Source organism: Pelmatolapia mariae, linkage group LG7, assembly GCF_036321145.2.
Source record: "Pelmatolapia mariae isolate MD_Pm_ZW linkage group LG7, Pm_UMD_F_2, whole genome shotgun sequence".
Lineage (NCBI taxonomy): Eukaryota > Metazoa > Chordata > Actinopteri > Cichliformes > Cichlidae > Pelmatolapia > Pelmatolapia mariae.
Window position 1 is genome coordinate 13,412,065 of NC_086233.1, and position 27,212 is coordinate 13,439,276.

General features: G+C 40.7%; 1 protein-coding gene across 2 annotated transcripts; it reads right to left on the bottom strand.

The window, feature by feature from the left end:
• Positions 1–494: 494 nt before the first annotated feature.
• Positions 495–24,349, bottom strand: pitpnb (phosphatidylinositol transfer protein, beta). Of its 2 annotated transcripts, XM_063477988.1 has the most exons (12): positions 24,311–24,349; positions 19,669–19,699; positions 18,382–18,527; positions 12,939–13,030; positions 12,263–12,270; positions 11,508–11,582; positions 11,027–11,110; positions 5,412–5,489; positions 5,209–5,313; positions 4,720–4,842; positions 4,423–4,509; positions 495–2,854 (listed from the first exon to the last, which is right to left on the bottom strand). In XM_063477988.1, exons 1-11 carry the CDS (start codon positions 24,328–24,330, stop codon positions 4,462–4,464), a joined length of 810 nt encoding a protein of 269 aa, XP_063334058.1. In that variant the 5' UTR covers positions 24,331–24,349; the 3' UTR covers positions 495–2,854; positions 4,423–4,461. The 2 variants fall into 2 exon arrangements, with proteins under 2 accessions (XP_063334058.1, XP_063334057.1); XM_063477987.1 differs by lacking the exon at positions 4,423–4,509.
• Positions 24,350–27,212: the final 2,863 nt, after the last annotated feature.

Consider the following 27,212-nt stretch of genomic DNA (forward strand, 5'->3'; position numbering starts at 1 on the left):
CCATTTCAGGTGTTTATGTTCTGGACTGGCTTACCCTTTTCAGGTCAACAATTTCCATCTTTTCTTAAAGTCTATGACCTTGATTGGCCAACTGAATTGATTAGATATGCAAAATCTATTGTATGGCAAGCTTAAAAAAGCATAATGAAAGGGAATATCATCCCCACAAATAAACACACAAATGATTCATAAACAGAACTGATTTGCTTATTTTTTGAAATTTATTAGATATTTTGTTATGTTCCATTGTCTAGACCTTCTGTCACAGCTTGGACGCTGCGGGAAAAAAGAACTAATTTTTATTACATTCACTACTAATTCCCCTGAATTTTGCCTTATCAGAAAAGAAAAGACTGAATACACTGTGAATCTTTGTCTTTCAAAAACAAACAAAAAGAAAACATAGAGAAAAAAAAAACAACAGTAGATTTTGCAGATGCTTTTTCATGATTACAATAAAGAAAACAGTATTTTTGACTCCGTCTGTTCCCTAAGCTTCTATCCCTCCCCTCACAGTCATACCTGGCATCACTGGTAATGCTACAAAAGGCGACTCCCGTCATCAAACTCAGGCTTTTCACTCCTCGTCATATAATTCAGAGGTCAAGCTGAATGGAGTTGGATTTTGGGAGAGGCCACTTCCCTCTTGTGTGATGCAATTCAAGAGTCTCTTAAAAGCATCAAGAGATCAAACTGAGAGAAAAAAAATCTAAAGAAAAAAAAAAAGAGCATGCAAATTAGCTGTTTTGTTAAACCTATTTGTCCTCGTACTGGTGATATAACAGGTCCATGTCATGCTTGTACAGGTGTGAAACATGTCAGTGCTCCCGGAGTTATTAACATCCTGTAAAATCTATCCCTTTATCTGTGTAGCTGTACATTCATAAGCATGGATGAGGTACAGTTCAACACGTGAACAGTTTGCTCTGCTTTAGCAGCATGCTATCCACAAAGCTGTTATGTGCTCCACTGACATTCCAACTTCCTTAGAGTTACTTGTAGCAGTACAGTATTAAATGATAAACCTGACAATGCTGATGAGCGCTTTATCTGTAAAATCGGGCCTTTTATAAAGTACACTTAAAGGCTCTCTTTTACCTGTTAAACAGAAACACACAGAGATAGGTTCTATCAAAACCTACAAATTCTGAGACACACACACACACACACACACACACGATCAAAAGCCTTAACCAAACTACGTCATGATCATAAAAAACATCCTAAATATTTTACATTGAGCCTGACCTGATCTGTGTTAACTTCAATATATATATAAAAAAAACTCAGCTCGTGCTGTGATACACTGCTCTAACCTCAAGTCAATGCAGCCAGAAAAAAAAAAAAAAAGGTTTGTGACAGAGGAAAGTGACCAACCCATTTTCTAGATGAGGCTCTGACTAGCTCACTGCAAGAGTCAAATTTGCAGTGCGACCTCATACTATACTACTTTCTTGTAGTTAGTTAACTTAGGTGAAAAGCTTTAAAAAAAAAAAATAAAAAAAAAAAGTAATTGTGTGTGGGTGGACAAACAAAAAAACTAAGCTAATCCACATCTGTAACAAACATGGCAGATCTGCCTGGACCCATTTGTTCTGTCAGTAGAGTGGAAACAGTAGTTTGAGAAAGATATTTAAAAAAAAAAAAAAAAAAACTACCTTGATTCATGCACGCAGCAGTGCACAGACTCTCATCCTCATTTAAATCTAAAACAGAAAAGTAAAAAAAAAAAAAAAAAAAGCTTTTGGGGAGGTTTGACAGTCCTCCAGTTAAAGCCCTAGCCAAGGAGAAAGGCCATGCAGCGACAGCATGAGGCAAAGTTCAAGAGGCTGCTGGTGGTGTGAGAGCACTCAGAAGCCTTGATCTTACGCTGAATGTTAACCATCTCAGTCCCCAGACTGACAGTTTTAAGAGTGAAGGCAGTTAAAAACACAAACAAGCACACAGATGCGTACGCCAACACAAAGGTACATACTCTCGTGGAGGGTACTGACTTGCCCTCTAAACAACACACACAACACGCACTGCAGTGGCTGTAGACATGCAGCGACAGTTTAAAAGTGAGGAGTTGCTGTTGTCCACATGCACTTGTGTCGAAGAAAGGGGTGGGCAAAAATAAATTACCCATCATGCATGAGCATTATCTTTGCTTTTAAACCATAAAAATAGGCATGGATCTGCCTGAGAATTCAAAAGAAAAAAAAAGCCAGACATAGTGGGCCAGTGGAACAAGGGCAGAGAATCGAGAAAAACCTTTTACCAGGACAAGTATATCGACAATACTGAGGGGAGAGACGAGGTTTAAAGTAGAGACAGACAGTTATAATACAAGGAGAACGTGGGGAATTCAATTGTCTGATACCTGCTTCAATCATCTCATAGAAATTTGTGTGGGAACGTGTAGCTAAAAACATTCTAATGAATTTAAAAGGCTTGACTTTGTGAGTCACCATTTACACACCTGGATAAAAACAAAGCCCATTGGAATAATCAACTAACAATTACATATCAGGCAATTTACGATCTGTGCAAAGTTTTTTTTTGTTTTTATATGAATGCAAAACCTTTTTTTTTTTGTTTTGTTCTTTTTTTAAATTTTTTTTTGTTTTGTTTTTTCTTCTCTGAGTGAACAGGAGGCTTGTGACTGGGGGTAGGATCTGTACAGTACTGTTAACCAATCATTTCAAACCCCCCAATGAATCATGTGAGACAGGAAGCGAAGAGGCGACAATCAGGGCCATTTCCTCAGCGTGGTGGACATGTCTCTGATGACATCATCGTGACAGGGTTTGGTTGATTTGCCTCATTGCTCATGAGCAGCACTGGTGCCTCGAATCGGACCTGTTTTACGCAGCTGAATGAAAAAGAAAAGGCAGTAGTCAGCTTGTGTGTTGAATGTGTGGAAAAAGTCAAGTGATGCTTAAACTGTTTTTTAAACAACCGTTTTTTTAAACACAGATAAGATTATAAAATGAAAATTTCCCCCTCTTTAGTTCACATATTTTAGTTCAATGTACACAAACTGGACCTAAATGAGAGGCAGAAAACTGACATATGGCTAAGCCAAACACAAAAGAATTCTCTTTGCCAAACTGTTGATGTTTTAAGTCTGTTAGTAAAGAGCAATGTGCATGCAGCCGACTTCCAAAAATCAAAGAAAAAAACAACAATAAGCATCACAAACACAAAACATGAGGAGGAAAAATGAAAGTGTCTGACGTGAAGGTGTGGGAGCTGAAAGAAAATCTTAAAATGTGAGTGAAAATGACAAACAGTAGCAGGCAGGAGGGGGAAAATGAAAATGATCACAATCCTATTCCTTATCTTATCATTGAAGGTTTTTACATACAATGTTTAAAATGTATTGGTCATATCACTTGGGCTGGTGAGAGAGCAGAGACGAGTGAGATATTGAGAAGAATCTGTCTTACATGAATTTGTTGTAAACCCTGTTGTTTTCTTATAACTTTCACTTATTACCTTTCGTTACCCCCATCCACAGAGGTTCAAATTATATTGCATTACATTCAGAGACATAACTACTTGTATAGTAGGTGTGTCAATTTCAACAGAAATATGTCTTAAAAATACATCCCACCCACTAACACATTACAAAATATGCCAAATAATTAGATTAAAGTGTTTAAAATATGAATATTTGATTAAAAATGATTAAATTCAATTCAATCTGAAAAATTGCCTAAGAGAGGACTGTAAATCTGTCTTTGTGGAGCTGGCTTGTGAGCACTCTGCCATCATTACCACACGCTTGCTGTTAAATTATTTCAGACCTAAATAGACTCCCATTGGGTCTAAGCATTTGAGAGTTTTATTTTGAAGAAAAGCTACAACCATTAAGCTAGCTAATATATGTAATTAGGCTGCTGTTATTAAGTGTCATAAAACATAAAATTACTGAATAGAAGAAAAACCCTCAAACATTATTAATATGTTTTGCCTTTTTTCAGCTGACAGCAGCCTACTTATATTCCATAATTACAACATGCTCTGTCTCTGCGAGTGACATATCCATCTACCTGGTATAGCTGCTTTACCAGGTAGATGGATATGTCAGTCAGAGGTACCTACTGCCCCTGGTAGTGCTGCTGAATATAATTGAGAATCCTCATCGACAGCCTTAACGCTCATTCTAGTTTTGATTGTCATGAATACAAAAAAATAATAAAGAACTGAAATCCACACATTTAAAAAAATAAAAATAAAAAAAAATAAAGGAGATAAAGGGATAAAAGGAGAGGAAGGTTAGAATGAAAAAAATGACACTGAGACATAAAGTGTAAGAGACAAGAGAACACTGGATGGTTCGAGATAAAGGTTAAAAACAGCAGGACGACAGCAGCCTGAAGCCATGGAGTGGAGACTGATCCATGCAGTGTAACCATCACTCGTGATGAAACTTACTCAGCCTGCCTCTAGTGTCAGACCTACAGCGACGGGGTTCTACTCATCTGTGGCACAGGTGCCTCGCACATCTCCTTTCTGACGCATCTAATGTGAAATTCAGGAGCAAAAGGGTTAAATCGCGAACATGAATCATGTTGTGTCCTCTCCAACAGCCCGGTCAAAACATTATTTCAAACCATTACCACAGATTTCCAAACATTTCTAAATATGAAGACAACTGTATGTAATTTAAACTTTAAACTACCCCGAGACAAGGGCAGTTATTTCAGATTGGATTCTGTTTGAGTTAATTACCTCCTCAAGCTCTTTTTGAGTCTCCTCTTCCATCCGCCTGATGTCCTCCATGGTCAAACCCACCCATTTGTCAATCCAACAGAACAACTGGCGGTGGAAGTTGGTGAAAATACGCTTTTCTTGCTGTGGAAAACAGACAGAAATTTAAATGAAAAAAAGAATACCATAAATGTTTTACAGCAGCTGAAATAAAGACAGATTTTCCAAAATACAGAAGTGCTTTAGTGACCAACAGCAAGAAAGATTTGTTTCCTTCATGTCTTTATGTCACATTCATCACACTTGTGTAAAACACAAGCCACACTCAACTCTAGCATGCAAAGACAGGACATAAATTGAAAAGCTCATCATGACAATAAAAACACTAAAAGTTAAAGGGTTTTTTTTCATAAAAAAAAAGAAAGTAGTGTACCTCAGTGACCTTAAAATACTTATAAAGACTATATAAGACTTCTCCTTTATCTGATGAGAGAGGAGAGCATATGTTACCCTGTGGATGAAGTTTTCCACTTTGGTCTGCAGACCCCACCATTTGAACTTGACAGTGACCAGTTTGTATGCACACATGTAAGGACAATCTGCCTTCAGCTCACTCTGCAAAGAGCACACAGGAAAAGCATAAATAAACACAGGATTAGGATTAAGAAAGTAAAGGACAAAAATGAGCACGATTCTGTGTCCATGTCTGGTACCTTCCATTCAGGGCCTAAAGGTCCTCTGTCTGTTTTGGCTGAGTGAAAAAGCGCAGGGTCTTCTTCTGGCTTATAGTCCTGCAGGAGAGTCAAAGAAAAATAAATCTTTAAATGTTGCAGAACATCAACTTGTCTGCTGCAGGAGCACAGAGAAGTCACAAACTCACGAGGGAAGTTACTAATTGTCAACACTGATTCAAGATCCCGGCACGATTCTTTGAAGACCGCAGATACTACACAGACTAGAGCCCAACGATTTTTTGGACCAATGTGATATTTGGCGATTAAAAATCTGATATCCCTGAAATTACTTCTTTACCCTCTACCAAACTTTGCTAGCTGGTTGTTCTGTTTGTGGTGTCCCAAATGTGTTGTCAACAAAGAAGATGCAGAGTCCCCTCTAGTGGATAAACTATGGAATATCAACACTGAGTATTAAAGGGTGCTGTTCCTGTCTCTTTTTTACATTTTTAATTTTCATTTCTTGGTCATAAATCCAGACACAAATATATCAGTTAAACTGCCAATATAGGCCGCTATATCACCCTGCCAATATATCAACACTGACGAAGAGCAACAATCTCTCTCTCTCTGTTACATGCTGTCTCAGTCACACTGAATCCAGCCTACCCTTTCAGCAGAGTTCAGGATGGCCTGTAACACTGAAGAAGAGCAAGAACGTATCTCTGTTACATGCCCTAAATCCTGAGCTCAAGGTTTACTGTGCTGTTTTAATCCATCAGCTTTGTTGGGAAAGTGTGGCGAATAGCTGGAGCAGATGGACATTTAGATTAAGCCTTGACCTCCACACTGATCCACTTAAGTCATTACTGTACAGGAGTCAGTATAAGAAACACTGGGACAATCGAGACCCACCTCAATGACAATGCTTTAATACCACCTTTAAAATTTTCAACTACAAGTACAATGATTTATGTTCTAATTGATGGCCCAATGGATTACTGAGCTGCTCCAAAAGACAGATTTATAGTTTATTTAATAACACAAACTATAAGGGCATTCCTTTCAAGTCAGACGGTGACAAAATGTTGTTAATCCACAGAAGCAAAAGACACAGATTATAGTCACACAAAAGACAAATGAATAGATTATGCAGAGAGAAAGTAATAAAACCATCTGCTGGGATACTGTGATAGCAGAATTAGGAATTTTAACAGGAACATTTTAAGCTGGGCATACACTGTGCGATTTTTTCAGTCGCGTTATTCAGCTTCTGCTCAGACTGCACGATTGACTCGCAGGGGTTAGACGCACACTGTGCGTCCATAACATGGAGGTTATAACAGAAAATCTGTCGCTCGCTCTCCCTTTTTCTCCCTCTGTCTCTCACTCACACAGACACGCACACCGCCATCATCAACTTTGCTAAATTGCTAATGAAAAACATTGATCAGGCAGCTGTGATTGAGCAGCAATGTCCATCCAACTATTTTCACGGTCGTTGTGGTCGTGATAATTTTGTGAGGCCACATCGAAAAGGCTTAGATGAGCTTGCCAAAGTTCTACAAGTTGTGCCTCCATCGCTTGTGTCCAGATCACACGCTGCACTGCCGTGCTGCTCCGTCTTTTCACTTTCATTTCTGTGTTTGCGCGTGCGCAGTGTGAGAGGCTGCGGTGACACCCTCACGACGGCCGACAGGATTTCAAACAGGTTTGATTTTCTTACGACCAAGCGATGATCGGGAGCTGGTCGTGAGGTGTTAATCGCTTCTCGTTACCTCACGTATACTGCACGATGCACGACACACAATGAAGGCGAAACTCGGGCCGATCCCCAAAACGGTCGCACGACCGAAAAATTGGCTGATAATGAGCAAAAAACAAAAAATGCACAGTATATGCCCAGCATTACATTGACAGATCTTTCTAAATAAAATGCTCTGTGCTGCACTACCGAGTAAATGACTGCCTTAATGGATTTGGTAAAAATTAGCTGCTGACATCCCTTATTCCCTTATACAGTGACATTCACAGCAAACAGTGCTGACACAAAAGACATTTGGTCAGAGAGCAAGCAGGGTGACAGATACTCAAAAGGATGTGTGATTATAAAATTTGTCAATCAACTGCTTATTAAATTATCCATAAAAAGGTATCTTTTGTAATTAGCCTATGCAAATTTATACTCAAACTGCCACCACCAGGGGGTCTATTTAACCAATGCGATACTTGAAATGTGTCCAGATCTGTAAAGCAGGTAGTAGAGTAGTAGTAGAGTAGAAAGGGCACGTTCACTGTCGCTCTACTCCAGGGACTACTCGTCTGCCTGTGATGAGCTCTGCTGTCAGATGGAAGCAGCATACAAAGTATCTTCTACAACCAGTTTGTGGGCCACTCTTGTTGTGTTGTGAGGCTCGTGTTGTTTTTGATCCATAAGCCAGCCGCAAAGGAGATCAAAGCTATAGCATACAAAGAGCTGAAGTGAAACCGTGTGTTAAAAACGATGAAAAGTGTCACTGCAACCTCTGTCCTTGCTTTTCATGCTTTATGTTTCTTTTCCTCCAGTTCTGCTGTTCCCGGAGAACTATCACTCCCTGCTCTATTCCAGTCCACTTGTCAGCCAATCAACATTTGTCTGTCGCATATGCCATCTGCTTCTAGTGATGCGGAGTCAGGATCTTGGAGCCCCTGTGTCCAACTGAAAAGTGTATGCAGAGGAACACATTTGTGGGACTATTAACTCCACTTTATGCTGTTCTTAGCACCAACTGTTTCCTGAGAGGCTTTGACTTTTGCCTTTCCGCCGCTGTATATAAGACTGTGCTCTTTTCTTCGTTAAATAAAGGACCATTATTTAGTTAAAAACTGGTATTACTGGTATTCAGAGTATAGCTAAGTATTCCAGCTAACCATAGTAATATTTACAATCACAGAAAATATTCATATTTAAACACTTCACTAAATTCCAAAGTGAAAATCTGTAGCATATTAACAAATTCCTCACTGTATTTTCTTTAAATCACTCCTTTACATGTCTGACAAATGGCTGCTCCAGCACTGCTTACTCTGATTGCAGGCTTGGTGTAGGCTCAGACCGCATCACACTATGCTGTAATACGTAAAAGTGTCAAACAGCAGTAGAGCTTTATGTTTGTAGTGTGGTTGATAATATAGTATTCATTTAGCTGTCATAAATAATTATTATTGGTGTAACAAAATGTAATTTATACAAGTAAACTATCAGCAGAAAACGGATAGGCACAAAAAGAACAGCAATGTGTGAAAACAACCTGTGTATCTTTTCACGATCCAAAGTGCAATCTACAAAGCTCTGTGTAGCTTTGAACATAATTTGACTCTTCTCCTGCACAAAATGAATCAAGCGAGCACAATTTACTCCAATCAGACATGTTATCAGATAACAGGTGACAGAGCAAAAACAAGATATTTTGGCACTTATTCTTTCAGTTGTTTTCAGTGCTAGTGACAGAGGTTAGTGTGTATGCAGGAATGAATATAAAACCATATGCTTGACTGTGTTTTTGCACTTTTGGACATATAAACCTGTCTTTAATGTGTGGTTTTATTCAATTAAATTCAAGTTATTTATAAAGTGCCAATTCACAACAATGGTTGCCTCCAAGTGTTCAAACTGTAAAGCAGTTTCTCAAATGTTATTACTATTGTTATTATTCAAGTTTATGAAAATATAATGGCAAAATGCAACAATCCTGTAAGTAGGGCTGGGCCATATTATACCGTTCACAGTAATACCGGTATAATGTTAGGCAATGATAAGAAAATGAAATATTGCGATAGAATATGGATAAAACACGTATGCGCAGTGCCTTTGTTTTCGTACGCACATGGTGGAAAAAGCATGACGGCGACGGAGAATGAGAAGGACAAAAGCAAATCGTTGAATGAAACAGATGAAACAGAATTGGTTTGTAAAAATGGTGCAACTTCAGTGGTGTGGAACTGGTTTGGTTTTTGTCCGGCGCTCAAAAATCTGTTAAAAAATGTTTTCGTGCGACTTTGGTAAGCTGTGAAGCTGCACCGCTTGATGGATTGTCGGAGCATTACGGCTACCGTAGTGAGGAGCCTCGCGGAGTGATACGAACTGTGCTTCAACATAATATTATCGTATTGTGTGTATAAGAACCCCAAAATGACACCTGTTAAGAGACATACGTATGAAGCGGATTTTAAACTCAAGGCTATCAGTCATGCAGTAGAACATGGGAATAGAGCAGCTGCGAGAGAATTCAGCATTAATGAATAAATGGTACAGAAGTGGAGGAAGCAAGAAGAATGAGTTGAGTAAAGGTAGACTTATCTGACAGTTTTTTACTGCAGTTCCATGTTCCAAACCACCTCTTTTTAACTTTTGTGGATATTATACATGGTTATGCTCAGGATATGTCAGCCCATTTCCACTGGAAATGCCTTTTGGTTAAACCGTCAGCAAGGAATTTGCATTTCCACTGTTAAATTTTTATATAGCTTTAATGCATATAAAAACAGCTTCTTGCTTAAGTGAAAATAAATCGATGTTTTTTTTTTTTGCACTAATAAAGTTGTGGAGTTGTAAAGTATTTTGTCTCGCATCAATTATATCGTCAAGTTATATCGTTATGGCAAATTTTCATATATATATCTCGTGATAAACATTTTTGGTCATATTGTCCTGCCCTACCTACCTGTAAGTAAGGAAATCCTGCACAAAGTCATTTATCTGGTGAGCTGATCATCACAACACAGAGCATGTGATAATCAAATGAATGTTATCATGGTGATCCAGCCAGGTAAAAAGAGAACCACCTTTGTGAGACTAAAAATTTTGGTACCTGGCAAACCAACTAATCTATCTTCATAGTACAGCCCTCAGGTAATATAGTCCTGTTTGTGCTCTTGGTGATCCTTACATTTGATTTTGTTGTAGACATATCAGACAATCAGCATTCAAACTATGCAGAGTCTATCACTCTGTTGCCTTCTCTTGAAGGTCCATACACGAAAGCATCTCATAGCCCCTGTGTAGGTTAAATTCCCACAGTCCTACTTTCTGTGGAGGTGGACAGCACATGGATAATAATGTGGAAAAAAACAGCCTTAAGGCTGAAAACAAATTAATTCAAAGCTTTGTAAATTAGAAATGGACTGGTACTGCTTTTATACTCAAAGACTTGTAAGAACACTCAAAGAGCTTTTTACAGTCTCATTCACCCAATCACACACACATCCATATAAGTGATTTTTATTCTTTACTCAAGCACTCTTCTAACATGTACAAACAGTCACACTAAAATGGATACATATACAGGCAAACTCTGAATTCAGCATCTTGCCCAAAGATACTTTGACATGCAGACTAGAGTAGCCAGGGATCAAGCCCCTAACCTTCTGACCCACTCAAACTCCTGAGGCACAGCTGCTTTACTTGCATAAGCAACTGTAAATACATAATTTTCTAGTTCAAAAAAACAAAACAAAAACAAAACAACAACATAAAGCCCTCACTTTTTTAGAAATGTGTTCCAGCAAAAATATTGTCCTATATTCAGGTCTATTAAACTTTTTTTTTTTCTTAACTTCTTAACGTGTGGCTTATAGGAGGTCTTCATTAAACATCATCCATAATCAAGACTCACCCCTGGGGCCACTTCTTCTTTGTTTGCAATATCTATGGGTACGACTTCGACAGTCCTCCACGTCTGCTCATCCAGTTCATGGACCTGCATAAAGAAAACATAAAGTGGAAACATTTCAGTGCAAAACAGGGAGAAAAAGAGGCATTTGTTTTTCATTCAAATTTGTTGAGTATAAATCAAATCACATGCAAATTCAGAACCGCCAGGTGAACTCTAACTTGGACCCTTCTATCATGCAAGTGTATGACAGAAAGATTTATCAACATAAGGCTGCCCAGCCTGTGTTTTGTGGCTTTTAAATAGGAGCCTGTATCTCATCATAGGGGACATAAAAATCATGGACATTTCTCAGGTGTCTAAACATTTACTTCAACTTGCACAATCCAGCATTTCTCAATATTATATAGATTTTCCTTCCCCCTCTCATTTGACAGAATTTCAATGCACTGCTGGGATACACCCAGCATTCTTTTTCACTTACATTTTCTACTGTTCCCATGTCAGGTTTGTGCCAGGTCTCGATCTTAATCATGAAGTCATCCTTCATGTACTCATTCTGAAAAGCAGGAGACAAATAACATTCTTTATATGTTGAAGTGAAGCAATGACAGGGTGTCACTCAGAAGTCAGGCAGGTCCCCTACACTGACAGTTACAGCTGATCTTGGCTGGTACCAACAACACTATGAATGGAAGGTTGTGAGACGTAAAACCTGCAGCTAAATCCAATTAACCAATCAGACTAAAGCAACACTGGTGATGCTATACCACTCAGCTCTGGTCTATTTTTAATATTAGTAACACTAGTTAGCTTCCCAGTAATGTAAAGCAATACTGGGCTCTGAACTTCAAACAGCAAAAGGACAGAGAAACAAATATCAAGGAACAGAGAGTGGATCAAATATTTGTGGCATACGTTGATGAGCATCTGTTGCATACATAAAGCATTATCTGTTTACTTTATGCAAATGCAAACTGGCCTTATAAAAATTAAACAAATGTCAATGGAAATTGTAGATTATGTTTTATATTAAAGGATTTGAAGCAGGTAGTGGAAGATGTCACATCAAACTCAACTTTGTGGAAGTTTCCTGGCATAAAAATGAGCTGTGATCATCTAACTTGGTGTTAGACCCCTCCTGTCCTAAAGGACATGGAATGGCTAATGGGTGTATTTTCTGGCGGGACTAGGCCTTTAACAAAAAAAACACCCAAAAAGAGGTAATGAGTAACTCACCGTCACAACTGCAGAGTAAAAAGGAAAAGAGAAAAAAAAAAAGAGCATCAGTATCAAATAATTAACAAAAAACTGTACATTTTTAGTATTATTTGAACAAATGCACTTATAAAATGCCTATTTCTGTAGTGGCTAAGTGCACTATCAAAAGTATTAAATAATAAAAAGTCTAAGTTTCTTCTGTGCAAACAATTTATTTGCCAAGTATTTTGTAGTAAATAATAGAGGAATACGAGGCTCTTGTTCTATGGATCTCTCAAATTTCCCTGTCTCGGACTGCAGCTGGTAGTCCTTCTTCCTCAGCCTCGATGAGTTGGTCATAGCAGCGCATGAATCAGCCTTCCACCTGCTGCAAGTTTTGGTTAGAGTGATTCTCCCACTTGCAGTGGATCTCTGAATCAAAAGGTCTACTGTTGTCAGCTGCAGTCCAGGATGGTGGAAATACTGAGGAAAACATCTGAATCATACAGAGGACTGCCACAATTGCAGCCTGGCTGGCAAGCCAGCTGGTAGGGAAACATGAGATAGGAAGGGCTGTGGGTAACTGGTCACTAGCATCTACTAGTGAATCAATTGCATATTTCCTCAAAGACAAATTACTCCCCATAATTTTATCATTAATGCTATTCAAATAACACAAGCACACGAGTATGAACTGACTTCTGCGTGTACTTACTAGTGCGACAGTATGGGTAGGCATTCCAAGCCTTTTCGTGAAAAACTAATGCTCCTTCTGGTGCAATCATCTTCACGTAACCCGGGACTTTACTGTTATGAAAGAGAAAATTAAACAATCCTTATACTTTCCAACTTGTGTCTTTCAAAGGCCATAAAACACTGTAACAGGGAGCCGACTGCGCTCTTTAAAACTAATAATAACTCTGTTTGAAAATGGCTATTATCTTAAATATTTAATCAATTCTCATGCTGTACATGTCTAGAGCTGTGGAAAAAGTGCTGGGAGGGACGGCTGTCGCACGGCATGACCTTTTCCTTTTTGAGTCTGGAGCCCTGGCTTCATCCGAGTCTGAAGACAAGGATTATCCGGTCGATGTCCCCGCAATTAGCTGGGCTGACCACATGGAATACGGTGATGGGTCAGCTGATGACGAGCCGGAACCATGCAGGAGCGCTGACGGGCTTCAGCCTGGGTTGAAGCCCACCAGCGCTCCCCAGGAAGACGATGACGTGCTGGACATCGGCCTGGACATCCATGGTTTGTCGGAGGATGAGCAGGAGTGTTCACTGTCGTCCCAATGTGCCGCCGCTGCTGCGCCGGTTGGGCACGATGACACCTCTCTTTTCCCCCCTGTTTTGCCGTGCTTCTGAGAAGCTGCAGTTGGACTGGCCCTCTCCTCCGCCAGCTCAGAAGCCGTTCAATTGGCAGGCTTTTTCCTCCCTCCGGAGCCCGCAACGACCAAAACCCGCCTTCCCATGTTCCCAGACTTTGTCTGCCAGCTAACGGCATCATGGGACAAACCTCTGTCTGCCCGCGTCACTGTGCCCGGCTATGGACAGTGCATGGAGTTGGACGGCGCCGAGGAGACTGGCTTAGCTAACCCACCCCCTATGGAGCCGTCTCTGGCTGCTTATCTGGCCCCCTCCCATAACCATGGTGTCGGTGGCCCCACAACTCTGCCGTCCAAGCACTGCAGATTCTCTGCTTCGCAGCTGGAGCAGATTTATCGGGCTCAGGCCGGCACTGCTTGCGCCATGAGCTCCGTCACCATGCTCCAGACGTACCAGGAGTTGCCATGGATTACATCCTCCGCGCTGTGCAGTGCTCTCCCTGGGTAGAGGGATGGCATTGACAGTAGTGGCGCAGAGGCACCTGTGGCTGACCCTCTCTGACGTCCCGGATAGGGACAGAGCTGTATATCTGGACGCACCAGTGTCTGCGGCTAGGTTATTCGGACATTCACTTGAAGCCATTCAGGCTAGACTCAATTGAAGCAGACAGAAGCTCTGCGCGACATCATCCCCAGGCGTTAGGTGAAGTCCAAGCCCGCAGCTAGCTCTCACAGGCCCACCGCTCCTCTGCCAACTGGAAAGAGACCGGCGCCCACTGTTGTAGTGGGTGTGCCGCCAGCGGGAGCACATCCTCCAGCCCGAGCTCCACGCCATTTGGCCTGGAGCAAAGGCCGACGCCCAGGAGGAAGAAGCCTCAGCCCTCCTAGCTGTGGTTTTGAGGGGTCCAGCAGCAGGAAGACGCTGCTCTTACCCCTCTGTTGCCGCCCAAGAGGTGCCGCTTAAGTTCTGTTCAGGTTGTCAGCCCCAGAAGGCGCTGCACTTTCCTAACACTGTCTCCCAAGCACAACCCCCTGCACACAAAATGCCTCAAGTTGTAACTCCCTGTTCAGGTGTGTTAAATGTTCAGGTGACCACATCAAGTGTTCCAGCTGTTTTTCATTGTTGTGCCCCAGGAAAGGTGCCTCCAACAAAATGTATGAATGTACATGTTCCCATATTACAATCAATAAAGAGTGTTGTTTATTCTCAAACAATCACAAATGCTCAGCCTGCAGGCAGAATGAGCCAGGTCAGCCAGCTGGCTGCTCACTTGCCTCAGTGGTGGGCTTGCGCCCCTCTCCGTGAGTGCTGCGAACCGTTGCCATGGGTTACCGGTTGCAGTTCCGGGTCAAGCCGCCTCTTTTCTGGAGAGTTGTAAACACGACTGTCGGCACCGAATCGGCCATGATACTTAGAGAGGAAATAAAGGCGCTATTGCAGAAAAGAGCAAGATGAGTGGTCCCTAGACAGACAAAGGTTGGTACAGCCGTTATTTTGTTGTTCCGAAAAAAGGGGGAGGGCTTTGGCCCATCCTCGACCGCAGTCTTGAACACGTATCTACGAACGTACAAGTTCAAGATGCTAACACTCAGACAGCTCTTGAGTGCAGTTGGCCCGGGAAATTGGTTTGCAAGAATCGATCTAACAGATGCTTATTTTCATGTGGCTATACACCCAAAACACAGGCAGTTTCTGGGGTTTGCATTCGAGGGCGTAGCCCTACGAATACTGGTGCTGCCGTTCGGGCTGTCGCTCGCTCCTCGCACCTTTGCGAAATGTGCCGAGGCAGCGCTAGCACCCCTCAGAGAGAGAGGCATCCGCATCTTAGCCTACCTAGACAACTGGGCTCTCGTAGCTTGCTCCAGAGAGCAGGCGGAGACACAGCTGTCACTGGTTCTGTCACACATTCAGACACTGGGGTTCTCTGTGAACTTTCAAAAGAGCTCGCTAATCCCGAGTCAGCAGATTTCTTTCCTCGGTTTGGAAATATGCTTGCTTTCCAGCCGCGCACATTTGTCGGAGCACAGACTGGCCGCGTTTCATCGCTGCCTCGCACAGTTTCAGCTGGGACGCAGACTCCGTTTCCAGATGATATTACGGTTGTTGGGCGTGATGGCATCTATGATCGCCGTAGTGCCACTTGGACTGTTAAAGATGAGAGCGTTTCAAACGCTGGACTCTCTCTCACCGCCAATGTGCATCACGTCACCTCCGGAGGAGGCTGACGGTAACCGCGTCTTGCATGCTAGCGCTCTGTCCTTGGAGGGAGCCCGGGTTGCTGCATCAGGGCTCTCGGGTGTTGTTTCGCAAGGTGGTGTCCACAGATGCTTCCCTGAGAGGGTGGGGAGCGCTGTGCGAGGGTGCATCAGTGAGAGGGATCTGGTCGACAGCCCAGCGCGAGCTGCACATCAACCACTTAGGGCTGTTAGCAGTGTTCTTAGCTCTCAAACATTTTCGTCCAGTCCTGGAGGGCCAGCATGTCTTAGTCAGGACGGACAATTCAACAGTGGTATCCTACATAAACAGGCAGGGGGGAACACGCTCTCTTCCCCTGTTGACACTGTCTCGCTCTCTGTTGTTATGGTGCAGTGTTCATTTTCTGTCTCTAAGAGCCACCCATGTTCCGGACCTTCTCTCCAGGGGGGGTCCTTTGGTGAGAGAATGGAGGTTACACCCTTTAATAGTGGCTCAGATTTGGGATCTATTTGGTAAGGCTCAAGTAGATCTTTTTGCCTCCAGGGTAAATACTCACTGGCCCCTGTTCTTCTCCATAATGGACCATGATGCACCCTTGGGCATGGACGCACTAGCGCACCAATGGCCACACGTGCTCCTGTATGCATTTCCCCCAGTGGAAATGATATCTCCAGTTCTAGAGAGAGTGCGTCGGCAGTCTCTCTCTCTGATTCTAGTGGCCCCTTGGTGGCCCACAAGGTCGTGGTATGCAGAGATAATCAGCCTGCTAGCAGCGAGTCCTTGGCAGCTTCCTCTCTGCAGGGACCTCCTCTCTCAGGCAGGGGGAGAAGTGGTTCATCCGCGCCAGGATCTGTGGCGCCTTCATGCTTACCTGCTGCGAGGTTAAACTTGATTGCCAAGGGTTTGCCGCCTAGTGTGATAGCGACAATTCAGAACACTAGCGCCTCATCTACTAGAGGCTTGTATGCTTACAAATGGCGAGCCTTCGAGCAATGGTGCCAGGTCCGCCACACTCTCCCATTTCAGTGCTCTATTGTGGATGTTTTGACATTTCTGCAGGAGCTGCTGGATAAGGGCCTTTCATTTTCGACAATTAAGGTTTATTTAGCAGCTATATCTGCTTGTCATATTGGCTTTGACGGGGTAACACCAGGTGCACATCCCCTTGCCATACGTTTTCTGAAAGGAGTTCACCGGCTGAGACCCGGTGAACTCCTTTCACCCGGTGAAGTCCAGTGTCCCTGCTTGGGACTTGTCTTTGGTGCTGGAGGCCCTTTGAAGCCCCCCGTTTGAACCCATTGAGTCTGTGGATATGAAATTTCTTTCATATAAGACTGCATTACTTCTCGCTTTGGATTCGGCAAAGCGAGTGGGTGACCTTCATGCGCTGTCTGTGCATCCCTCCTGCACACAGTTCTCTCCTGATGGCCACATGGTCATATTGCGTCCAAATGCTGCCTATTTTCCCAAGATCATGCCTGCATCTTATAGCTCAATGGAGTTTGAGTTGCTGAGCTTTTGCTCCCCTCCTTTGGCATCTGAGGGGCAGAGGAGGATGCATTCTATTTGTCCAGTGCGTGTGCTACGCACACCTACATTGAGCGCACTCAGAATGTGCGTTTATGTGACCAGCTGTTTGTCTGCTTCGCTAATCCAACTCGAGGTAGAGCTCTATCTAAACAGAGGCTGTCCCACTGGATTATAGAAGCTATCTCACTGGCATACAGCACCAAAGGTCTTGCTTTGCCCCAGGGGTTGAGAACTCATTCCACCAGGGGGATAGCAACCTCATGGGCTCTTTTTAAAGGGGTGCCTGTAGCTGATATTTGTGCAGCAGCTAGTTGGGCATCACTGCACACTTTTGTGTGGTTTTATTGGTTGGACGTTACAGCCCCTTTGGTGGCTCGTCCTTTCTGCTGGGTCTACCGCTCACTAAGGTGGTGGTGGTGGTCCGATTCCGGTTCGGTGGCTGCTCTGCGGGGTGTGTATATATGTCCCATACTTATGTGTTGTACTGAGTGAATCAACTGAAAGGGAACGAATAGTTATGTCTATAACTTCTGTTCCCTGAAGGAGAGGAACGAGGTACAACACAAGGTGGCCCCACTGAGCAGTTTGGCTCGGTGAAGAGCGGCTAACGAACTGAGGGATGACTGTGATGACAGCGGCTGTATGTGCAGGCGGGGCCGTGCGCGTGTCATCACACGTCATCTGCCTTAAAGGCGTGAATAAAAGTTTCTTCAGCCAGGACACGCGAGGGCGTGATATCCCATACTTATGTGTTGTACCTCGTTCCTCTCCTTCAGGGAACAGAAGTTATAGACATGACTATTCGTTTTTTGCACCTCTGTTAACACCCATTTGAGGGTTAAGAGTAGGTTTTAGGTTTTAAAATTAGAATTAGGTCAGGGGTACTGGTTTGGCACCTCTCGCTACACAGTGTAAAGCAGGCAGCAGTTAAACTGGATGAAACCGGGAACAGAGAAGAACTTTGCATATACAGAGCCTGTCAATCAAACAAATCATCCTTATTGAGTGTTTAAGTAATTAGGTCAGACTAATTGTCTCTTATAGAGGACCCTATAATTTCCCCTTCATTCCTCTACAAAAGAAAATTAATTTCAAAGCCTTGCCTTTTTAGATGATATATTTTATGTGTGTACTGTCCCTTCTCTCCATCCTTCTCATAGGGTTCATTCTTCAGCACTTCAATGCCTTCTCCTCCTCCTGTCTCATTTTTGCTGGCCTCAGCCACAGAGTACAGTTGCCCTACTTGATACTGCAAGAAATGGGAACACAAAGAAGACAGAGTGGAAATCAGCTTTGACTACAGTGAAAAATCCTTAGATTAACTGGAAGGATTGCGAAAGGCTTTGCGGGCCCTTGAAGCCTGTGCAGGCACGTAAGTGCAAAGATGGAGTATCACTAACAGCAACTAGAACCAACATAGGAAGTAATTGTCTGTATTAATGTACATTAAAAAAGCAATGTTGGGCTGCACGTTCGTTTACAAGAATCTAGCCACATTTTAAACAGCATTTCAGTCACCGAGTTGTACACTTAAATAAAGGTTTTAAACACATTTTTACAAGCCCATCAATAACATCTTTATATTTGTACATTTTATCTTTTTAAAAAAAAAAAAAAAAAAACTTTGTCCCTTTATTTGGACTTGCATGCCCAATGAAGTCCACCATCCTGATATTAATGGTTATTTGACACAATGTGCTTCACAATACGAGCAGTAACAAACTAATAAAAAAGACCCAAATAGACTCATATAGAAAATCCTATATGACACAACAAAACAATTATTTCTTGTAGAATCCCAATAATAACCTCCATTAGAAGTGAAGGTTATTAAAGAATAAACAGAAGTCTAGTTTTGAGATTACACACACAAAAAAAGAGCATAAAAGCATCATTGCTGTTAAGTCAACAGCCAGAATGCAGTTCAAAAGGTTGAGTCTACACCCCAGTGTAGCTCTGCTCTCTGCAACACACAGCCTGTCCCAATAACATCAGTAGTCTCTAACAAAGGCTTTTTGTCTTAATATGAGGTTCAGACTAAAGCCAGCGTGGATGGAACATTTTCTGTGTAGGACAAACACAATACTCCCTCTATTTTATCAAAATATAAGATAAGATAAGATAAGATAAGATAACCTTTATTAGTCCCACACGTGGGAAATTTGTTTTGTCACAGCAGGAAGTGGACAGTGCAAAAGTTATGAAGCAAAAATTAGAATACAATCAGAATAAATACAGTACACAACTGTACAGAATAGAATAAAATAAAATACTATATACAGTAGAATAAAATAGAATAAAATATACAATAGGATAAAAACAATAACACAGTGAATTTAAATAATATGCCCATATATATTTTAAGAGAACATGTAGTCAATAATACTCACCTCTTCCACAGAGACTGGCAACACTACACGGCTGCAAGGAGGATATGACAGGAAAAGAAGAGAGAAACAAATAGGTTAAAGACATAAAAGATATGAATAAAATTCTATTTTTAAAATGGAACCAAGCTGATCAAATGTTAAGGATTTAAACACTCTTTTGGATGGTTGTAAGGAGACAGATGCCACTGCCTAGAAACTTTTATGAAATGGTTCAACATTCCTAAAATTTTGCTTCTTTAAAAACATTTTTTTTGCTATAAATGTTTACCAGTCTGAATGTTAAAACGTCAGTGAATAATTGAATATAGTATATGGCTGTAGCTGAACTCCAATTATTAAGTAGCAATAGTTTTCTGACAAAATTATGAGCAAGCACTTGATAACAGTGTGAAGGAGGAACGTTGTTTCGAAGAAACAGGTCATCTGCTGCCAGAGCTTCCGAGGTGAGGGAAAACAGATGCACCTAGCAGATGCAGCTATGGTCCGAATTTCAAAATCCTACATTCACATATACAAGATTTTCAGAAAACGTGACAGAGAACTCTCGGTGACCTTAAGGTCGAGGTCACTGAGATTTTAACTTGTACAATATTTTTAGTAGATACACCTATGGTATCAATTTAAAACTCCTACGCCACTTTGTTCTCGAGTTATTGCATTCATAAATTTGGGTGTCTGCATTGACCGCCTGCCCAGCAGGTTGATGACAATAGATGGGGGTTAAAAGTGCAGCACAGAGAGACAATGATCAGGATAAAACACAAACTATTTCTAATGACTCAAGTTGGCTTCAAGTTACAGGCTTTCACTTGATGAAATCTGTTGTAGTAGGCATTAAAAAAAAAAACATCTCATATTTAATGACTTTTTCTATTGTTGTTTTTTGGGGGGACTGGGGGTCATATGATTAATTTTGGGGTATGTGGGACCTAGAACCAATGAAAATGACATTTAACCCCATAGAAATTAATATCAAACAACAATGGCAGCATGCCAGGTTGCCTAGAAACTTGCACTAAAAAAGAAACAAGAATTGGTTCCACAAGTTTGAATTTATTTTTGCATTTTCTCTAACCCACCCAGGATCAAAGAATACATACAGGCTCAAGTGCATACATACACCCACACTAATACTTGGTTAAATGTCCCTTAGCAAATTGGACCTTGGCCAAATGCTTTTGGTAGCCATCAACAAGTTTCTGGCTGGATATCTGGCCACTCTCAGAAATGGTTTAATTTAAATTAGTTTGTTTCATCCAGCTTTTAGACATAGTTCACAAGTTAGGCATGAGGTTGGAGCTTGGACAGTCCATTCCAGAATCTTAATGGGCCATTTCTAAACAACTGCACATCAGTTTAACCTTCCTGTCGTGTTTGGGTCAACTGTACATGAGTACAAATTATTCAGATGTGTAACCACTTTCCCAAGTGGTTCAATTTAAATCAAAACTTTCACAATTCAACAAATAAGAGTGATCAAATATTCAGCCAATTTCATGCTAGATGCTTGTTAACGCCTACCAAAAACATCTTTCAAGGTGCAGTTAGCTAAGGGACATTTAATAAAATACTGAATGCATTAGTAAAAACCCAAAATAATTTCAAACTTCTGCAACCAGTTCCTGTTTTTTAAAGCCAGTAAAAGATACATTCTGTACAATCATTTCATCTTAGCTAAAGAAGAGTTGTAAGAAATCATTAAACCCCCCAAATTACCATCAGATATTGTGTATCTATTAAGCTGTAATCCCCACTAAAATTGAAACTTAAATAGTTATCTTTTAAAATCTAGATTTGACAAACCTACTGTTTCAAGACAATTTAGTAGTAGTAGTTCTAGTGTTAACCTTAAACGTATTAAAGTAAGAGCTACTAGACCTGAACTATTATATGCATATTGCAGCTTAATTACAAAATGAAGGAAATCACCAAACAGACAGTAACGAGTTCTTTCTTGCTTAGATCTTCATGTCCCCATTAATAAAAAATACTCCTAGACTGGCAGATTTAGCACCCCACCCTTTACCTAAACTTCTGCTGATTAATCAAGTGTGTGTTCTCTTGTGTACTCAATGTCTACTGTATATAAACACTACTGTGTGCTACACAATATTATACTTCAGAATATCTACATAATTTGCATAATGCATGCAATTTTCAAAGGTACAAAAAGTTGTGTCACTGGCAATCATTAAAGGTGACTTATTTGCTTATTTTCACCTAGTTTTTGTCAGTACATCAATAATCAATACATTACAACATATATTTAAATCTTCAGCATTTAGTGTCAAAGAACAATCATAACCCCAAACTGTATTTACATTGACTAATACTCACTATGTGTAAAGAATAATGGCAGCGAAAAGGTCTACACTGAAAATGACCTTCTTGAGTTAAAAAGGCCAAAGGCCAAACTGGCTTGTGAAAGCATGTTTGAATTTCAGACATCACAGACAAATGCAGTACAAGTACTCTGGTGCTCAGACACAACCTTTATTAAAGTTTGAATTATAAGCAGCTTTATTTGTTTCTCTTGCTACAACAAATAACAGTGTAAATTTATAGCTAAAATAATGAGTAAATGAATTTATTAGTTATAGAATGAATTAGTAATAGTCAGTTAAATATTCATGTAGAATCCCTTAAAATGTCAGGATTCTTAAATGTAATAATATGACTAAAAAAATCAATTTCTACAGTGGTCCTACAGTGATACAACAGGCATCTTTTCATCCTAAGCCAAGTGGAAATTCATTTTACCATTTTTTCCCACAGTCTGAAAGCTCTGTATTCATATGCACATGGCCAATCCCCTAACTATCGCTTTGAAATTTCAGCAAATTTTATTTGCTGATCATCTATATATTTCAGCTGCTTCTCCAGTGCAACTGTCTGGGAATGTAGCTGCAGAAGGTAGTCCTTGCTCTGCTAAGGAACAGAGGGCCTAACCAGATTCTTGAGCAAAGGAAGAACTGCTACATGTGCCGTTAAATCCAACATTGCACATTTTTCACAAAGTCAATTGAAATAACTGCACCAAAGCTGCTTTATAAACAGTATTATTTAGTACCAAAAATCGGTTGTATTAAGAAAGTAATTATGCCTGACAAAAACATCATAATTAATGCTCATGTTCAACGTATACAATCACACACATGGCAGTGGGCTAAACCAGCCCAGTGTAACATATCAAAATGTAAGGTCAGCCTTACAGCATTAATATTAGTCATCTGTGACTCAATTCTATCAAGTCTAACATCAAAAGTACCACACATTTACCAGTGGCAGTGGCTTACAGTTATTTGTTGCATCACACCAAGTTTGCATGGGCTAAATGTTCAGTGTCATGAAAAGCTGAAATACATTAAAGCTGTAAGGTTGTTTTTTTTTTTAAACTAAAAATCTTAAATTATTTAAAATTGCATTATCCAGCAACAAAAAGAAAAGAAGATACATACTACAATCAGTTCAGAATTTTATAATACGTGATTAACCAGTAACAACACAAGCTTATGTTTAGGGATTTTTAAAATATATTGAGATATAAGCCATTAATGAAAGATTAATTTCAGTAACCAGTATATTTGTTTCTCCCTCCGTGAGACTACGTTAGTTGCTTTTAACCAACAATTTTTATAGGTATTAATAGTCCTGGCTCTGATACTGAAGTACTGTATGGAATCGAACCCATTCTGTGCTATCCCCTAACAACAGGTAGCCTCCCGTTATATGTAGGCTACACAGGTTAGCCACGCAGTGAAGGCTAGATTTAATAAGAAAGAATGAAAACGTCCACTGTATAGTTTCAATCCACCCGATTGATGGGCAGAAATATTAAGAGTAATTGTTTTAACAATTACACATCATTAATATAATGTTCGTGTTAGCTGCCCAGTTTTAGAAGGCTAACTTTATACCACTAGCGCAACAAACTAACAGCAAAGTAGTTAGTCCTTCCATAACCCCATGCTAGCTTGTAGGCTATAGCTGACGTATGGTACGGGGGAGTACAGACAATAAACCCTGCATAACTATTTCCTAACGATAAGCTCTCTCCTGCTTTAATAATGAGTTGTACTAGCAGCTGATTGTGGACTTTTGTTGTCAGAGAATTGTCATCCTAGCCGCTACAGCTAACTTAGCCAGCTAGCATAAATGGTAAATCCGACAGAAGGACCCTTAATCTCTCACTCACGGGACCAAAGCTTAACGTAACGGCATTTCAGAGATATAACACGCTGCTACATGGCTAGCTGCAGTCACGTTGGCAAAACAGCAAACCATCAAAGTTGTACTAACTCGCTGAATGTGCAAAAGGCTTATGTGTGAGCGGTGCAGCCTTTTTATGTAACTCGTTTTCATTAAGAAGCTAATTATCCCCTCTGCATCTACAACTCAGAAGCTAACTGTAGCTTGTACTAGCAACGCCTTAAAAAGACCGGTGGGTCCCGTTATCCACGTCCTGATCCAACCTGCTCAGAAGCTGGCTTTTTACAGACTACAGGAGCGTAAAATACAGCGAACGACAACGCTAAATGAAACACACATGCGTACTTCTCAATAATCAAATGTGGGACCGATCTGAATACCCCACTAAACGCACAAAAAAAAAACATTTTTTAAAAAACATTTTCACACTCACTATTCCTTGATGAGCACCATCTTCGTCACCCGGGCTGCGGCTGCGCAGTGGTAATCGACACCCGATCAACAAGTCAGTTCCGCCCTCCGGGAAAAATCTGATTGGCTGAAACATCCACACCATTGTTCATGTAATACTGTAGCTCTGTATTCCATTGAACACCGTGTTAATGTATTTGTCATATACTACTATGATATGTTCAGTGATATTTATTATGGCGAAATATACACGTTTGTATTTACATTTATATTAGACAGAACCTTTATGCTTGTGCAGTACTTGATCAAAATCCTTGTTTATTGTTAAAAAAATGTAAATACAACTCACTATTTGCCATGTTTTTGGAATAAAAAACTAACAGCAGAAACAAGTATAGTAATTAACAAACCACTGTTTGCTCTCAGGGTACTTAGTGGACAATTTGTTTTCCATGATCTAAACTTTAAAACCTAATTTTGGTAGGTTTATATCACAATTAGGTTTGGTAGCTTTTGGTCCAGATCTAGAAAAATACTAACTGGCTTGGCTTGCACAGCACTTGGACCGATTTCACTTGGAATTTCCATAATATATTTTAATATATACCTATATTTTAATACTCATACTTTTCTATAAATTCAAGACTTTTACTTCTAACAGTGTGATATAGCTAGTTTTTAAAAATAAGTAATTGATTGGGTGAACATCGAAGCAAGAATATACATGCTGCCTGCTCTATGGCTTATCGTCAGACTAGAGGAACAGGGCGTTGTTTGGAACAGGGCGGATCGCTTGGAACGCCAGGCTAGCAGGTACTAAAAAAGTACCTGGTACCTATGAACTACTGGAAAACCCTGAAAACCATAGCGAACCATGCCGATTGGATCCCAGTAGGTACTAATCGAAAAGGGAATCAAGGAAAAGGTGTAAGCCCTGATCGCACCAGTCCCAGGGTCCTTTAAGTCCTATGCTGTTTAGCAGTCAGTCATTCTGCAGTATCTCTTCAGTCTGAATCTGCTCCAGGAAAAGGTACCGATGGTAAGGAAGACATCATGGTTAGTGCTGGTTCCAAAGAAAGCCACCCCTTCTGGCCTTAATGACTTCAGCCCAGTTGCCTTGTCGTCACATGTTATGAAGGTGTTGGAGAGACTGATTCTTGCTCAGCTTAGCTTGCAGGTGAAACATGCTCTCAGGTGGGGGTGGATGATCCTGTTATCTAACTGTTGCAGCATGCTTACCTGGATAGTACTGGTTGAACTGTGAGAATCATATTCTTTGATTTTTCCAGTACTTATACCATCAATACCACCAAGCCACTTCTGTGAAAAGCTGCTCAGGATGGGAGTCGCCACTTCTACATTCTCCTCGATTGGTAACTATCTGTCAGAGAGGTCTGAGTTTGTACACCTGTGGGGGCAGCCTGTCTGATATTGTGGTAGGTAATACTGGGGCACCATAGGGAACAGTGGGGATCGCCATTCTTGTTTACCTTGTACACCTCAGATTTACATTACATGCCACTTGCAGAAGTTCTCAGAAGACACTGCATTAGTTGGGTGTATTAAGGGTGGGCAGGGCATTCAGACTCCTTCTGAATGTCAACAAGACAAAAGAGATGGTGGTTGACTTCTGGAGGAAATAAACTGTGACTAGGCCATTCAACCTTATGGGTGAGTAGGTGGGGACAGTGGACAGATACAGGTACTTGTGCGTAGTGGTAGTGAGTACCATCTATTTTGCTGTCGTCTGCTGGGGGGACCTGAGTGCCAAAGATGCCAGCAGGATCAACAAACTCATCCGCAAGGCTGTAAAAATCATTGGTCAGAATTTGGAGATGTTTGAGTCAGTGAGGGACAGGAGGTCACTAAACAAACTGCTACATCATGGACAGCCCATCACACCTGTTCCACTAATTTCTGAGGCAGCAGAGCTCCTTCTCCCTCAGACTGATTGAACCTCGCTGCCATAAGGAAATCATTCTGATATCTCATAGCACAAAGCTCTTAACAGGGTATATCCTGGATAGGTTGCAAATATATAATAGGGCCAATATGGAGAGACAGACAACCACTCAATCTAAAACTCACATCCATTGGCCAATTTAGAATCACCAATTAACCTAACCTGTGAATGTTTTTGGACTGTGGGAAGACGTCTGAGTACCTGGAGAGAACCCATGGAGACATGGCGACAAAGTGCAAACTCCAGACAGACTGGATTTGAACCTAGGACCTTATTGCTGTGAGGCACAGACGACTGTGCCATTTTTTTCATATTTTGCAAAACTGCACTAAATTGAATCACTGTAAGAGCATTAGCATGAACTCTAAATAACACTGGAAATTAAAAGAACACTATGAACAATAAGATATTTGTTACTGTTAAGTATCATAAAAGCTCTATAAATATTTACTGTACTGTGTTAAGAGTAGAGCAATGGTGAAGAAACTATTAAGATAAGCTGCTGAAGTAAAAGTACTCATAATAGACTATAAAAATACTTTAGTACGAACAAAAGCCCTGCATTAAAAAGTCCTAAGTAAAAGCAAATATCTATTATTAACGAAAAGTACTGGAATACCTAAGAGCACATAAGACAATGATGAGGACATGTCTTGGCTAATTTAAAGTGTCTAACATGCAATAATGTGGTTTAGAAAATATTAATTTTTTTAAGTACCGGTATTGCACCTGGTTAGCTTGTACTCTTTAAACATTTTTAATATCTGTATCTACAAATGGTTTCATAAATATCCAGTATATCCTTATAATACGTTAAGAATTACAATTCTTCCCTTCACCCCTTTTTTTTACTAGATTTACTATTTTGCTTTTATTATAAGTAAAAAGAATGTGTGAAGATTTTTTTCATTATAGAACATTGCTGTATGTGATCAAAGCAAGACAAAGAAAGGAGCAAAAC